Source organism: Capricornis sumatraensis, chromosome 6 (genome assembly GCF_032405125.1).
Source record: "Capricornis sumatraensis isolate serow.1 chromosome 6, serow.2, whole genome shotgun sequence".
NCBI classification, from domain to species: Eukaryota; Metazoa; Chordata; class Mammalia; order Artiodactyla; family Bovidae; genus Capricornis; species Capricornis sumatraensis.
In genome coordinates, this window is record NC_091074.1 from 100,205,524 (window position 1) to 100,222,041 (window position 16,518).

The 16,518-nt window shown below is 42.3% G+C and overlaps 1 protein-coding gene across 3 annotated transcripts; it reads right to left on the reverse strand.

The window, feature by feature from the left end:
* Positions 1-3,157: 3,157 nt before the first annotated feature.
* ALDOB (aldolase, fructose-bisphosphate B) lies at positions 3,158-16,061 on the reverse strand. 3 transcript variants are annotated; one of them, XM_068973905.1, is made up of 9 exons: positions 11,873-11,976; positions 11,574-11,707; positions 10,818-11,029; positions 9,733-9,787; positions 9,281-9,441; positions 8,300-8,383; positions 7,303-7,477; positions 6,688-6,887; positions 3,297-4,087 (listed from the first exon to the last, which is right to left on the reverse strand). In XM_068973905.1, exons 2-9 carry the CDS (start codon positions 11,578-11,580, stop codon positions 3,992-3,994), a joined length of 990 nt encoding a protein of 329 aa, XP_068830006.1. In that variant the 5' UTR covers positions 11,581-11,707; positions 11,873-11,976; the 3' UTR covers positions 3,297-3,991. The 3 variants fall into 3 exon arrangements, with proteins under 3 accessions (XP_068830007.1, XP_068830006.1, XP_068830005.1); XM_068973904.1 differs by lacking the exon at positions 11,574-11,707 and adding an exon at positions 15,929-16,060 and having other exon boundaries at positions 3,300-4,087; positions 11,873-11,994; XM_068973906.1 differs by lacking the exons at positions 6,688-6,887; positions 11,574-11,707 and adding an exon at positions 15,929-16,061 and having other exon boundaries at positions 3,158-4,087; positions 11,873-11,994.
* Between the last annotated feature and the right edge of the window lie 457 nt (positions 16,062-16,518).

Sequence of the window (16,518 nt, forward strand, 5' to 3'; positions counted from 1 at the left end):
GTTCTGAGTGTTAGACTATTTCAGGAGCCTTAGGACAGAGTGTGTTACAGCCAGAAAACCATATTCGAGTGATGAAAATAGAGCTGTAACTGACTGTTGAGCTTTGCTGTTACTCCTGTCTCTTAATTTATCTTCCGTAAAAAATATGCTTAGAGAATTCATAGGATTACATGAGCCTTGGGACTCCAGAGCATGGAAAGTTCATCTGTTATTCTAGAAGTATAGCAGATATTGTTCTAAAAAACAGCTTCACAATTCTTTATCTGAGAGCTTTGAGAACATATATGTTTCACAAATCAAATTTTTTATATTTTAGAGAGCAAATATATGTTTATGCTATGTATTTCATCATCCCCTCTACAGGGTCTGAGTCAGCTCCTATCATCAGACACATCTTTGCTTCCCATCAAGTGGAATCAAGATCACATTCTTGAGTTAGGGTTTGCTACCAAATAATTTGCTGTAAACTTTTGAGAAAATTTTTGGTTTTTAAAGCTTTTTGGATTTCAGAGTTGTGGATAAGAGATTCTGAATGTGTCACTGAGATATATTGACTCATTTAATCTCTCAATAATTCGTGATACTATTACTTTGGAGAGGGAGAAACTGACCACAAAAGTTGTATAAGGTGTCCCAAGGTCACACGACTAGGAAGCAGCAGAGCCAGCATTGGAACCTAGACTGTCGGACTCCAGAACCTGTGCTTCCCTATGAGCACTGCCTTCCCATAGGACTTCGCAGATCACACCAGCCTAAGTCTCACTACAGGTTATATGACCTTGAAGAATTCCCTAGCACACTGGATGCCAGTTTCCTCCATTGTTGCTGTGAATGAAATGTCAGTGTCAGCTGGAGACTCTTACCCCAGCACAGCTAGATCATACGGTCTAGAAGTCCCATTCCTGATTTTGCCCAAAGCCTGCTTCAAGATTTCTGCAAGTTTCTAGAAGCATATATTCTTATTGTTACAGCTGGCTTCTGCTAAATCAATTCACAATATGAATCATCTCAGCATCTTGGTTTTGTGAAGGATGATGTGGACTCATATGTGAAACTCAGCCCTTGCTCTCCAGAAGACAAATAGGTTTAGATTGGTTGATATTTCTCTCCTTCTCAGAAGTCTTTTAGACATCACCACAATTCCACATTGCCCTAGCCTTTCCCTGCCTTCTCTTTCCCGTCTCTCATTTCCCAGCCTCTTCCCTCACTTCTCTCCCTCTTCCTTTTCATAGCAAAACCAAATTCCTTTTTATTATTCCTTCCAGCATTCAGTAATTATTTTGTGGCCTGAGCTTTTGCTACTTATGCCTTCGAAGTCCCATCTCCTCCCAGTGAATTATTCAAATGTTTCCTCATACAAAGGCAGTTCCTTTTCTAAGAGTTCCTTCGCTTTTGCCATCCTGTGATGTCCAAACTAAATGTCACCTCCTCCCTTTCTGCACCCAGCCATATTGATAGACTCTCCTCCCCACTTCCCAACCCACAGTCAGTGGCATTTGTGTTTCTGGCTTAGCTACTCAAATTTAATTGCTTGGTATGCAAATATCATAGCTACTCTAAAGCTGAAACTTTTCTTACTTACTTTCAGTGCCTGGTACCAGGTTTTATTTTTAGTAGACTTTCAGTAACTCCTAGAATAAATCTGACAGTGTACCAAAAACTAGGACACAACTAATACATTTACTCAGTGACCACACAGTTAATAGGAACTGAAGTTTGTAACATCTGTCTTCATATTACTGTGAGTGAAGGAAATTACTGGAGTTGAGATTTCAAAGACAACTGCAGTCAGGAAAATACATCAGATAGCCAGGGAAAATTCATTATATAAATCCTCACCCACAGTGTAATGTAATTCAGCCTTGACCAAAAGATATAAATAGCTCAACCTTGATTATAAATTTCTACCCAACCATAAGTGAGAATCTGAGAGGTTTCTTTACAACTTAGGGTCAGTGACGCTGAATAAATGAAAATGTTAGTCTCTCCATCATGTCTGACTCTTTGCAGTCCCGTGGACTGTAGCCTGCCAGGCTCCTCTGTCCTGGCAAGAACACTGGAGTGGGTAGTGATTTCCTTCTCCAGTGGATCTTTCCAACACCAGGATCAAACCCATGTCTCCTGCATTGCAAGCAGATTCTTTACTGTCTGAGCCACGAGGGAAGCTGAATAAGCTCTAGATAAAAAATTTCTGGCAGGAAAGCTTTGTCACATCAAGTGTTACCAGCATTTAGGACAGTTTAGCACATCAACTACTTGCTGATGATTGAGCAGATGAATGCAAAAAGAAATCTAAAAGATCAGTAGTGCTGGTGGCAGAGGTACTGAACACAGCCCGTTGCCCTGCCCTTACCTTCTTCCCTGACCGTGTGTCCATTATAGGAGAAAAAGACCTAAATTCTAATCTCTCAGCTTTACCCTAAACCCCTAAATGTATGACTGTCTCAAGTAATTTAATTTCTCTAGATTCGGTTTTATCATCTGTAAAATGAGAGCCTTGGATTAAATAACCTCTAAGTAGGTTTGAATTGTTTATATGAATATATTAGTAGTTGTTTTTAGAAAAGTAATACAGCCCCATGGAAAGAAACACTCAAACGTTGTAGAAGCACATAAGTAAACATCTTCCCTGTGTCCCATTCCCAAGTCTTTTCCCTCAGAAGTCCCTTTGAATTAATTCTGTCTTATTCCTCTAAATCATATGTTTATACGTCTACTTCCTAATTTATCCACTCTAAGTAATATTTAGAAACCTTTGTCTTCCAGACAAAGAATTTAGTTTACTACCTTCTCCTAATTTTTGTTATAGGTAGGAATATTTTAATGATTAAATCCATTTCCCTTGTATTTTAATAGACTCAAAGCACTTTTTTTTTCAAGCACTACTTCTTAATCCATCAATTTCAAGCAGTAGCCTAATTCCCCATTAAGTAAATTACTGTTTTCTTTGCTTTCCTCCACGTCTTCTCCCCCTTGAATTTCTCAGCTCCTCTCAGCTAAAACATTACTTTTTTTTTTCACCAAAATCATTACTATTACATTGTCCAAAGTTATAATTAAATTCTCTCTTGTAACTATGGTTGTCTTTAATGCTTTTATAGGTTAATTCTGAAAATCAGAAGGCAATAAGCAAAATTATGTGAATATTACTTCCTGCAAAACTACGTGGTGTGCTTGGATGTGCAGAGGAAGATGCAGCCCTGTGTCACCAAACCTGTGCCATCTGATGAGGAATGTTCCAAGCATCAGCATCACAGTGATTGCTTTATTACACTCCTTATGTTGTTTGGAATCATTTTACAATGTAGCTTGCTTCACATTATGAATAGCCTTCATTTCTAAATACCCTCAAACTTGAAATCTAGCTTGGTAGTTCTCAAACTTGGCTGGAGCGTGGCCTGAGCATCCTGGGTTTTTTAATTTTGCCAGGTTAATCCAACAAGTAACCAGTGTTGAGGATCCTGACGCTAATGGCAGTCAGGTCTGTAGAGTCAAAGGTAATGAAATGTATCAAGTCCTTTGAAAGCAAGAGCACAAAGTAAAACCTGATATGAACCGAAGGTTTGTAGAACATTTTATTTCCTTTTTTGGTTGCAGCTGTTGCCTTCATAACCTACCACTGCTAAGACTGTTTAATAAGATGAGCTTCTCTGCACTCGGCTTGGGAGGTGTTTCATTTGGTGATCTGGATGGAGAGCTGGTTCTGTTTTAAAGTCTGTTTTTTTCTTAGATAGACACTTTGGGTGGGGAGCTAGAAGCATTGTAAGGAAACCATTGGGTGAGATTTCATCAGATCCCTGATATTCAGATTTATGTTTCCATAACTGATTTTTTTCCACTTGTGTCTAAGAAATTAACATGTGTTGTGTTTCCAGCAGTTTGCAACCTAATTTCATCTAATTTCCAGGGTCAGTCGAAAAGTCGTTCTTTCCTTTCAGCCCTCCTACCAAGACACCTAGAGCGCCAGAGCCAAGCTGGTCAGCCTCGGGTTCTAGTAGGTATAGCTGGCAGTGAAGAGCGACTGGGTGGAAGCAGAGCCAGAAGAACCCATGTGAACATACTGTCCTTTGGCTGCCTGGCTGTTAGCCTGAAACACAAGTGTGAGAGAGGAGACCGAGTTAGAGCAACCTGCGCTTCATCCTCCTTGCTTCTCATTTGAAACCAACTACACCTTCATGGAGATTTTTCGTCCATACAGTGGTTTTGCTAAATATTGCTGCTGATACCATTTCTTCCTTTTATGCTTTTATCCTTACTTCCTTTTTAAAATCCCAGTTTTCTGAGCATTTCTCAGGCAAGCCTGAACTCTGTGTAACTAAGAAGATTTCTTTTTAGCACCAGCAATACTGCAACAGCCATCCTAGAAATTAAAACTGAGAAACTTCTCACTCATTACAGTGATCGGGAAAAGGAAATCTCAGTTCCAATTTGGGAACCTTGGAATAGTAGTTGAGTAGTCTGCTAGGAAAATGACCAGACATATTGCCAAACATCAGGCAAGTGTAGCTGAAGCTTCACTATAGCAAAAAGAAAAAAAAAATTTAATAAGTTTTACATTTTCTACATATATTTGTCCATAAGAATATATAATTTTTATGTAGTTGTTATTGTAATATCATTTGATACCCTGTGTAAATTCCAATTAAAGTTGACTTCAGAATTATGAAACCTGTCATAACACTCAAACGCCACTTAACAGTACCTGTCTTCAAGTCACTGTTGCCATTTTCTGATCTCTCCAGGACTTATTTCTACATCTACAATGATTTTCAAAGTTAGGTTTCATGGACCTAATTAAGCACTTGTTAGAAATGGAAATTCTCCAGCTTAACCCCAGATCTTCTGAATCAGAAACTCAGTGGCTGGGTACAGCCACCTGCATTTTAACATACCTTTCAGGTGATTTGGCTGCTGCTGCTGCTGCTAAGTCGCTTCAGTCGTGTCCGACTCTGTGCGACCCCAGAGACGGCAGCCCACCAGGCTCCCCTGTCCCTGGGATTCTCCGGGCAAGAACACTGGAGTGGGTTGCCATTTCCTTCTCCAATGCATGAAAGTGAAACATGAAAGGGAAGTCACTCAGTCGTGTCCGACTCTTTGCGACCCCATGGACTGCAGCCTACCAGGCTCCTCCGTCCATGGGATTCTCCAGGCAAGAGTATTGAAGTGGAGTGCCATCGCCTTCTCCGTCAGGTGATTTGGATGCATGCTCAACTTGAGAACCACTGTTCTAGATGACAAGCTTAGCATCCCTTCTTTTGTGTGGCTAACCCTTACTTGCATAATCCCTTCATATTTGCTATATCTTCCCACCTCATCAGCCACACACCAGCAGAGCCACACCATCATCACCAAAACGTAAAGCACTACCTCTAAAATCTCACACCTCTCTTACACCTCTGAGATGACGTTTTTAGCTTCTCTGTAGCCTTCCTTTCCTTTAGTGCCTTATCATCAAAATTTTGGCTATGCCTGATTCTTTGCCCAGGCTCCCCTCTCATCATCAGCAGCAAGCTGGATAAGGCTATGACTCAAATTTGTTCCATCTCCCTGTTAAACTCTGATGCTTCAACCCTGCTCTTTCCCATTTAGGCTGATCTGAATCTTCCTACATGCTGTCGGGAACATTCAGGATCTAATTTAACGTACCAAACAAATTCATTTCAACTGTGCCTTGCTTGATGCTTGGCCATAACCTCTGGTCAATTTCCTAGCAACTACTTCAACAACTATTCCAAGTTCCCCACTGTGAAGACCAAAATCTCCATTCCCTTATCACTCTCAACAGATGCCCTCACCTATAATCAATGATCAACCATTGCATCTCTCCACCTCCACAGACTTGATTCCAAACTCATTGTTTCTTTTTTGCTATCTCTTCCCTCCTTTCTAAGACCAACTCTGCCACCTGTATTTAACATTTTGTCTCATGTAGCACTGTTTCCTCTAAGTTTCTGTTCTTTCCTAATCTTTAATCTCTCCTCTGGATCCTTCTGCTTTACATTTAAACATGCCAAGCTCTTTCCTATTTGGCTAAACTCTAAGTCCCCTGAAGGCACTGGCTGTGTCTGCTTTGTTCACCCCAATCCTTGGTTCATATGTACTCAAAGAGGAATGTTAGTAGTTGAATAAGACCCTTCTTTGTCCTCATTGTTCCTGGTAACCTTTCTGTGTCTTTTTCTGACAAGCATCTTGAATGGGCACCTTTTCTTTATTGAACCCGTTTTGTTGAGGGTCACTGATATGCCCTTCAATGCCAGTAACTCCAAAGCCTTTTCCCACCTTTATTTTTAACCTCTTTGTAGGGTGCTGTTATTGACCCTTTGAAACTTCATTCTGTTTGTTCCTAGAATCCTTAGTTCATCTTAATATATATAATCATTGCTTGTCTTGGTGGCTTCTCCTCTTCATCTTCTCAAAATGAAAGATATCCTATGTTCATTCCTTGGCCCTCTCATTGTCCCTCTAAAGTGTCTCTGTGGAATTGTCCTTCAATCTACTAACATCAATTATACTCCCTGTGTGGAGAGGTCAAAACTCTCTCCAGCCTTGACTTTCCTACTAAGCTCTAATGCCACAATTTCAAATACCTGGTAGACACTCTCTGGAGTCCATCATGGCCTGAAGAAAGCAATGAGAGCCAGGTCCCAAGAATCCACTTGATTAAGTACATAAGAAGAAGTGTCTTACCAGGGCCCGCTTCATAAAGGCCTCCTGGGTTGCCTTCTTGTTTTCAGCCTTGCCACCCCATGCAGCCAGTGCACTGGCCTGCAGGGCCCGTCCGTAAGAGAAACTTAGTTTCCAGGGCTTTGGTAGAGGGCAAAGGTTGATAGCATTGAGGTTGAGAGTAGCATCCTCTTCACTCATGCCACCAGACAAAAAGCAGATGCCTGGAAGGAGAGAAGCCATTCCACTCCACTAATCTTGGCTCTGTACCCTGCTTGAGAAAGCAAGCAAGGAGCCTAAAAGAAACGTCATGGCTCAATCTTTTCCCCACTTGATTTGCATGGGACTAGGTTGGGGAAATTAGCTTGCCTTTGCTGAGGCTAGCTGGGCTGAGGAGAGAAGGGATTTAGTAAATAAAAGGGCAGTGAAATGTCGAGGAAATCAATGGATTGTATGTATTTTGATGGACTCAGGATAGGTGGCATCATGGAGTTTGAGGGGGAAGTGTTGGCTACCTGTGAGATAGCAGAGATCTATTTCATGGCTGGAAGGAGAGTCCTGGACATATGCAAATGCTTCTGACACTCCTTCAAAGAGTGAGGACTAAGACCTCAAGTTAGAGAAGAAAGAAAATCTTACCAGGCACAGCTGCAGGAACGGTACGGTGGAGAGCTGTAACCGTGGCCATTGCCACCTGCTCTGGAGTATACTTCTTGGTGCAGGCATGTCCAGCAGTCACCATGTTGGGCTTCAACAAGGTGCCCTCCAAGTAAACGTGATGGTCATTCAGGGCCTTGTATACAGCAGCCAGGACCTGAAGGACAAAAGACCCACATAGGTGAAACCCAGAGCAGCCATACAGTCATCTGACCATGGCACTTCTACACTGTAGGGAAGGAGGATGAAGGAATTCCCACACATTGCTTGCCCGAAGCTTCAATCAGGGTGATGCCTGCAAATCACAGCCAAGCCAGCCTGTCCCTGCTGCCCCTCCCCTAACTGCTCACTGCATGGACTATCCGGATGGCTCTGCTCCCCAGAAGCCCCTCACTGCTTCCTTCCCATTACTTCCTTCTGTCAATTGAGTCTGCCTTGATTTAATTTGCTGGGGACATCCAAATCATCCTCCATTCTCCATCCCCATTGAAGCTGAGTGATCATAAAAATATAAATTTTACAGACAGGAGTGCTTTCAGAGCTCATTTCAGTCCACCTCATTTTGCAAGTGGAGAAACTGAGGACTTTCTTACGGATGTACATGGCTAATTTAGAAAGTTATATGTGAAAAAATCACCTTCTAATTACATTTTCTCATGGAAGCCTCATCTTATTTTAAAATCTCTTAAACATAATGGAAATGAGGTCCAAAAAGATAATATGACTTGCCCCAGGTCCCACAACTGGGAATATGGATGCTTAAACCCTGGCCTTGGTAATGCAGATCTGCTTTTTCACCAGGAGTGTACCATGTGCCCCCAAAAGTGGAAGGTTTGATAATACCTCCTCACCTTCTCAACACTGCATAATGTTTCTAACCATAGAATACCTCACATGTAACAGTGGATATATAAGTAACAACTGTTACTTTAAAACAGATTTTTTAACCGGCATTGCCATCTTTATGTTTAAGACTTACCTTCTCAGTAACATACTGGCAGTGTTCCATGTCATGGCTGCCATCAGGAATTACCTCTGGTTCAACAATGGGTACCAGACCATTCTAAAGAGAAAAATGGAGGGGACAGAATGAAGCTCTGTTCACTGGGATCCTTTCCTTAAGTTATTTAACATTCCAACTGGTACAGGGTGAAGCCCTTATGGAGAAATATCTTATAAATGACTTAAAGTCAATGAAAATAAATTTAATGGGATATCTAGTGAGCATCTGTGGTTTAGCCAAAAAAGAACAGTGAGGAAAAAAAAAGTTTTCCTTGAAATGGGGTACAGTAAATACAAACTATTTCTGTATATCATTCTAGAGACTATTCTACTACCTCAGAACCTATATGTCATCCTTTCAGGGCAGGCAAGCTAAAGTCACCGATAAGGATGCCTCTCGTATGGGTTAATTAAGGAATTCAAGCAATGTTTTCAGTTCTGATTGGGAAGCTCCAAGTGCCCACAATTCTGGTAACCCCAGCACTGTACCCACACAAGCAATCAGACTTAAGTTGGATCCCAGAGGCACTTTGCAACAGGTTGGAAACTTTAGCATCAAGCTACCATCCTCTAACAAATTATTTGAATTGGAAACAGATCAAGGCTGTCACCCTTGAGCTGGGGATTAAGAGGATCATGTCCTTGGCCACAGTGGGGCATAGACATGCAAATGCCCTGGCCTCAAGAGATGATTGCTTTCAAGACTCAGCTTACAGTGCTTTGGTAGAAGGCCACACTTGATTATGTTTGCCTTTTGGATTCATTTGATTCCTTGTGGAACCAAATCTTACTCTACCACACCTAGTATAAGTAGTAAAAAAAAAATTTTTTTAACGCCATCAGATTATAGTGGTGAGAAAAAAGGAAGGATCATGTATGGTTACAATAAAATTAGAAAGTTGGGCTTTGAAGAAAACTCTTGCCTACTATATTTGAGGCCAAGGGTAAGGAAGAGCACCTGCTGACAGATGCTGGCATAGCGGGCGAGGGTGTTGGCGTTTTCCTGGATAGCAAGATGGGATGGACACTGGTTGTCAATCTTCAGCACAGCACGCCACTTCCCAAAGTCAGCGCCATCTTTCTTATACTGAGCACAGCGTTCAGAAAGGCCATCAAGCCCTGCAAGTCATGAGGGAGAAAGATAAGCATTTTATGTGCACTGTCTACTTTAATTCCCACAACTATTCTGCAAAGTAGATATTGCTATCTCACTTTAGTGGAGACTCAGAATATTTAAGTGACTAGCCTGAGGGCATACAGTTATTAAATAGAGTAGCTGGGGCTGAAGAACAGCTGTGTGGCTCTAAAACTAGTGTGATATTTACAGTCTGTTTCCCTCCATCACTTCTTTGCTTGTCTTCATTTCTGGCATATATTGGCATGATTCATATCAGTGGGCAAAATCCTCACCTTGAACAGTGGTTTCTTTGTTTGTTCCTGCAAGCGGAGCAACTCCTTGATCTAACTGTGAATATAAATAATTAACAATTAGCAGGTCTCAGGTGTCCCTGGAAAATACAAGCAGAGCCCCTGGTGCTAAATAGTAGTTCTCATCTTTCACAAACCAAGGAGTTGAATTAGGAAGGTACATCAGTCATTGAGGGGACACAATTCAGTCCACAGTAGAAGTGAAGTTATCTGGAAAGAACAGTGTAAGAGTATCAACCCTAACAGGATGGAAAGTATCAAAAGCACAGGCCTGGAGCTTGAGAAGCAAGAAGTAATCTGATAGCATCTGAGATGAAGAGGTGCCTGTATAAGAGCCACCACCTTTAAATGAGTCGTTCATTTATTCAAGAGACATTTATCAAGCACTGCACATATCAAGCCCTATGCTATCATAGGAGCTAAGAGGAATAGGGATGCAGCCTCTACTGTCAGCATAACAGAGGCTATGGTCATGAGCCCAAGAGGCAGCAGTCTGGGTTTGAACTGGCTCCAATTTTGCCTTGCTGTGGACAAGTTATACTCCTCCCTGTAATTCTGTTTTCTTGCCTCATCTCTAAAATAGGGATAATAATTGAGTCTATCTCTAGAGGTTGTGAGGAGTAAATGAGCGCCTGGAGTTGTAAGCACTCAACAAATACGGATGATCACCCTTGAGAAGTTCGTGAAGTTTTGGAAGACCGAGTTACAGTAGAACAGTTAAGTGTTTTAACAGTAATAACTACCATGAACTAAGTAATAATGGTGTGACAGGCCCTGTTTTACAAGCTCACTTTATTTTTATAAGAACTTTATGAGGAAGGTACTATTATTCCCACTTTTAAAATGAGAAAATGGAGACACAAAGTGATTAAGTTCTTTGTAGGAAAATGGTTGAAAGAAGAAGGTACTGGAAAGGTCAAGAGGAGGATCTGTTTCTCAGTGGGATGGTGAGGACGGAAAGGAGTGAGAAGAGCAATTAGATGATGAGAGTGCTCCTGGTGTTGGCCCTGTCCCAACCTCTGTGTTGTGAGTGTGGCTGTGGTGAGATGGGAGTGAGATGTATTCACCTTGATTCCCACCACGATCCCTTTTTCCTTGAGGATGTCTCTGAACAGCTTTCCCTGGCCGTCCTTCTGGTAGAGGGTCTCATGGAAGAGGATCACACCCCCGATGCTCTGGCTGACGGAGCTGTCCACAGTGAACAGGAGCTCGCGGAACTGCCGGCGGTTCTCTTCCGTGTTCTCCACCTTGATCCTTTGCAGGCGGTTCCCCATCGTGCCTACATGGGTCGGTGAAGGCAGCATAAGGAGCAGGCTGGTGCTTCCCTGCCAACCCCCTCCATACCAACCACTGATCCTCACCAGGATGGACAGCAATGCTCTTTTTTTATTCAGATCTTCAGAGCTCCTGACAATCTCATGGACAGAGGAGCCTGGTAGACTGCAGTCCATGGGGTCCCAAAGAGTTGGGCATGACTGAGTGATTCAGAGCTCCTCTCTCTTTTTTGTCTCCCCAGGAAAAGACCTGGCTGCTGTCATGATGCTGGTGAGGAAGCGCAGGTGCTGGATGTGTCATCGAGGTGTATGCCACCATTGGGCACAAATGGGGCTGCAAGGCCCTCAGGCCTCTTTAGCTCTCCCCTGGCCCAGCCCTGATCTGACCGGATGTATAGACAGTGGAAGGAGGGGTTAGGCAGGCTCTTGACTTCTCTGACTCCTGTCATTTTATTGTGGGACCATTGAGGCCCTCCCTTGTGCCATCCTGAGCTGCTCTCAGTCACAAGCTCTGCCCCATTCCTGACGTTGACAATTCGCTGCTCTCACCGCCCATCCTTGGCTGGCTTTACACTGACTTCTCATCAGCGGCAGAGGTTTCATCCTGCTTACTGAGTTCCTGGCCTGCTACAGCTTGGATGTAGGACTTGAGCCTGTTCACTTGGTTTTCAGAAATCTGTCTTCTGGAATGACAAGACACAAAAGGTCTGTGCTTACTGAGTCTTCTGTTCCCCCTCCTGTGTACATAAACCTTTTTTTTCCTCTGAAAGGAGAGAGAATATGATCACGTTGCCTTTGCTAAGTGGAGAATCAGGAGGATGTTGGAGTGTGATGTTTCCTACACTCACCTACAGACTCATCTGCAGCCAGGATCCCCTTCCCATTGGCAACAATGCGTCGGGCAGTTTCTGAGAGTGCCTTCTTCTGTTCTGAAGTGAGGGCTGGAAACTGGTGGGCCATGGTGACAGGTCTGGAAAAGAGTGTAGGACAGTTAGTTGTGAATTGAACTGTGGGTCTTTTACATGGATTCATGCCCAAGACAGCATGTGTGCAGAAAAGCCCCATAGGCACCTCTGACATTTCTGGCCCATTTCTACAACTAGCTAAACAAATGAGGTCTGTTCTGTTTTGAAGCCTAAGTAGTTGCAATTAGCCATAATGGATGAAGGTGGGATGCCAAATGTCATGGTGATCCTAAACAGAATGTCTTTCAGGAAATCACTGGGATGACTGATCTTAAAACTCAACCACCTAATGAGTGATCTGCTTAAATCTGACAAACAGGGATCATGGCAGTAATTGACTGTCTCTCTATTCTGTGGATTCCTGGTGCCATCAGGGGCCCTGGCTGACTTTGAGGCCAGGATAGTGAAGCTTTCCACCTCTGTGGCCATTCCTAACTTTACTCTGTTCGCCTATAGTCTCACCAGAGTATTGTCTAGGCAGCAAGCTTAAGAGGAGAAGCTGCCATTTGGCCTTGAATTTAACTTCTCTTCAGCTTTGGGACATAGAGGGTGGAGTGCGTCTCCTTTTTCTTATCTTCGACCACCTGCGAGACTATCTGGGGCAGACGGGGAGGATTTTTCCTAACCTCTGGGCTGGACATTGTCCTCCAAGGATGCCTATGTCATGTGATGATTCCTGCTCCAGTAATTCTCAGCTTCACTGCTTTGGCAAGGACAGACTCTGGCTCAAAAATCCCCTACCCAAGCAACTTCTCTGTAGTGGTCATCTAAAGGCTCCTGTTTGCTGCCCCTTAGGGCTAGTCTTGAAAATGCAAGCTCACAGGACTCTCATCTTGGATGTTAGAATAGGTTGGATTATCAAAGAAAAAAATGGCAGTGAAGATTACCCTGTGGTCTCCTCCTTTCTCCTGTCTCCTCTCCCCTCATATACTCCCACACAGGGTAGATGCCCTGTGTCTGCTTTCTACTTCCTGGAAACTAAGGGACCCCTCACTTCTCATTCCATCCATTCAACAATGAGATAACGAGGACAAGTATTATCTTCATTAATTAATGAACAAGCTAAGACTTGGAGAGGCTAACTGACTTGTCCAAGGTCCCACCTAGGATGAGGCAACCCCACCCAGTTGTCCTTCTCATGGCAAATCAACCTTGATATCTTCTGTGTCTTTTCAAAGCAAGCTGTCAGTATTCTATCCCTTGATAGAGAAGTCAGTGGCTACTGAACTATTTCCTGACAAGGTGTAACTGATGGCACTCACTGTGGCTACTCTCGCTTCAACACTTAACCCCAAGAACAGAACCACAATGCTGTCACTGGGGTACCAGGACAGGTAGTGGGCAGTAATCACAAAGAAGATAATTTTCCAATGCCCTTTATATCCCAGCCACCCGAAGACAGTGTTCCCCCTGTTTATATATTAGTTCCTAAATTGTAGTCAGGGACTGTTAGCTTTGGACCTGATCTCCAGACCTTCATGTCAGATTTAAGACAACCTGAGGTTGGTGAACTCCAAGCCAAAGTACAAATTTTCTCTATCAGTTTAGATTTCTCCTCTAAACTTTTCTCCTGTCATAAAGGAGTTGAAAAATACCCCCCCCAAAAAAAATGTTTCTTTAATAAAACAAAAGAAAAACATAGCCCAATAATAGCAAATGCTATTTACTGCCATGCACTCTGATAATTGCTTTACATGCACTATAAAGTGCACTCCCCACAATCATCTCAAAAGGTAGCCAGGCTTCCCCCTTTTCCATACCCTCTGCCATATAATAGATAAGAAAAAAATGTAAGATAGTTTAATTATTTGTCCCAGGACAAATAGCTAATAAGGCACATGTTGGGATTAGGAGGAATACTCCCTCTTCCACATAAACAGTGAGACTGGAGAAAGGAACTGGCTTTTAGGTGACTCTAATGTCCTTGGTGATTCTGCCCAGAGTGCCAAAAATCCGTGAGCTATGTATCATTAACCCCACACCACATTACCAATTCATAAATATCTGACACATTTACACAGAAGTAGATCAGACAGACCTGGGTTCAAGGACCAGCTCTGCCTCTTCCTCACTGGGACCATGGGCAAATTGATAACTTTTCTGAGTCCTAGCTTACTATGGATTAAATGGCTGTAATATTGGTTCTGGTTGTCTCACTGCAAGATGGATCACATGTGACCTGTGAGCAACCTACTCATTGTAGTTGCTTAGGATGTATTTGTGGAATCACATAATAAACATGAGGATGCTTTTTATAAGACTTTATGAAAATGTCTGGAATCAGTATTTCTCAATTTTTTAATCAAAAAATAACTCCCTAAGGGATTTCCATATTTCTGTTTACTACCAAGTGATTTTCTTCCATCTGAGTATGCTGACTCAACTGAAAAATAAAACAGAGAAAAGGTCAAATCGAACCAATACTGTTTACAAGAAGTTAAACTTCTACAGAGGGATTAAAGTTCTGTACCACATCAGCACAAATATTGCTTCTCTGTTAATCATAAAACAGGGTCACAGGCTAATGTTCACCACTGGATGAGAGGAGGCCAGCTGGAAGTGGGTAATGATAGAGAATGATTTCTGTGTCCCTAAGCTTCTGCTTACTGAGATCTCATGCCAACTTTTTAAAAAGTGTGATAGGAAGTTGTTTACATTATATGATTAAGAAAAAATAAAGGCAAGTTTCAGAAAAGTACGCAATACATAATGTCACTCTTTTTTAAATTAAACAAAAATGGTATGCACACATACTGTTTATGGGTCTATATAAGCAGAGAATAACCACATTGAGCTTACTCCTGGGGAATGAAATAGGGTGGGGTGACTCTCAGAGTTCACTTTATGGTTTTTTAAAATGCTTTATTTCTTAGTGAATAAGTTTATATATTATATTATTTACTAAACATAATATATTAACAGGTATAAGTGAGAGTGTTACCTGCTCAGTCATGTCTGACTTTTAGTGGACCCATGGGCTGTACCTCTGTCCATGAAATTCTTCAGGCAAGAATACTCTAGTGGGTTGCCATTCCCTTCTCTAGGGGATCTTCCTGACCCAGGGATCAAACCCGGGTCTCCTGTATTGCAGGCAGGTTCTTTACCTGAGCCACCAGGGAAGCCCCATATTATCAGGTAATACATATGCAAATCTGGGAGAAGGTTGCGAGCACAAACATACATGAATAGAAGGTAACTACAGAAAACAGAGCTACGAGCGAACTTAGAGGTATCTGTATCAACCTTGCTGACTTTAGAGATGAGGAAATTCTGGCCTATTCTTCAGTTAGTAGAACAAATATGGCAAAATACATCAGCAGCTTTTGATTTTGAATATCTTAAGCTGTAGGATTTTCATACGTTTTCTATAGTAGGAAATGTTATAGAAAGTATCAAATAAGGAAAATGTTTGACAATTCATAATCAAAGGACAACTATGCTCTGTGATGCCTGTTCCATTTTCTCATTTGAGCCGTGGGTGCAGACGAAGGGAAAAACAAGCCAAGAGTTCATTTCTGTGACAAAGAAACTTCAGTGCAAGTATTAGTAGGTGTGGGAAGAGAATGAAGAAAATTACAGAAGGAGATAGATATATAAATAAATCATTTGAATAAGCAGCTGTTATGCAGGGAGCAGAAGTGAGCACTCATTTAAAAAACTGAGTAGAATCTAACCAAATAGGACTATTCACTCTGTTTCCCCTAAGCCAAAGACTCAAAAGAGCCCTCTTACAGGGACTGCTGGTAACTGGATCAGTCTGGATCTACCAGAATGGGTAGAGAGGAAAACAATCATTTCAGCAGATCACCACACTTTCAACCACCATCACACTTTTCCTGAAAACAAAAGCCAACAAACGTTCCTCTCTGTGCTTAGTGCTATCACTAACCTCTGACTCCCTGGTATTCTCCAGGTAGACAAAGGAGGTTCTTTACTTACAGTTTGAGAGAGGAGAGTCCTCTTAGATCTATCAGAAGCTGTGGATGAGGCAGCAGCTGCCAAATAGGATGAACTTTTGGCAACACCCAGTTTTTATAGACTTCTCACCCAAGTTGTTTTTTTTTTTTTTTTCCCCTAACTTTTAGCCTCTCCTTCCCACCTTGGCCTGGTAGAGAGGTGTTTAACCAATAACTCTGATTGGCTCATAAACAGCCAATCCTTCTAATCATGCTCACACACCCTCTGTACTCAGAGTGTTAACACTATAAGGGACATCTGGAGCCCTCGGAGTTCTCAATCCAGATTCTCTATTTTACAAATAAGGAAACACAGACAAAGGATGAGGAGCAGTCATGCACCGAGTAGATGACTGGGCTCTGGAGTCCACAAAGGAAAACTGGGAAGCATGTTTCTCAGCTCCAGCACTTAGACACACATGACCTTGGTCAAGGTTATTTCCACTTCTCTGAGCCTGAATTTCCTCCTCTGTAAAGTGGGATCTGAACTTCACAAGAGCATTAAGTGAGTCTGTAAAGTGCCTGCATAGAGGAGACATTCAAAGATCCTTCCCAGTGCCTCAAACCAAGCTG

What these genes read in the sequence shown, in the direction of transcription:
- ALDOB (XM_068973904.1), bottom strand. Translation starts at nt 11,984, where the DNA reads ATGGCCCACCAGTTTCCAGCCCTCACTTCAGAACAGAAGAAGGCACTC. An exon ending in GGCTGCAGATGAGTCTGTAG is followed by an intron (nt 11,030 to 11,872) that starts GTGAGTGTAGGA and finishes CGACCCATGTAG; the next exon opens with GCACGATGGGGAACCGCCTG. An exon ending in GCCAGTATGTTACTGAGAAG is followed by an intron (nt 7,478 to 8,299) that starts GTAAGTCTTAAA and finishes TTTGTCCTTCAG; the next exon opens with GTCCTGGCTGCTGTATACAA.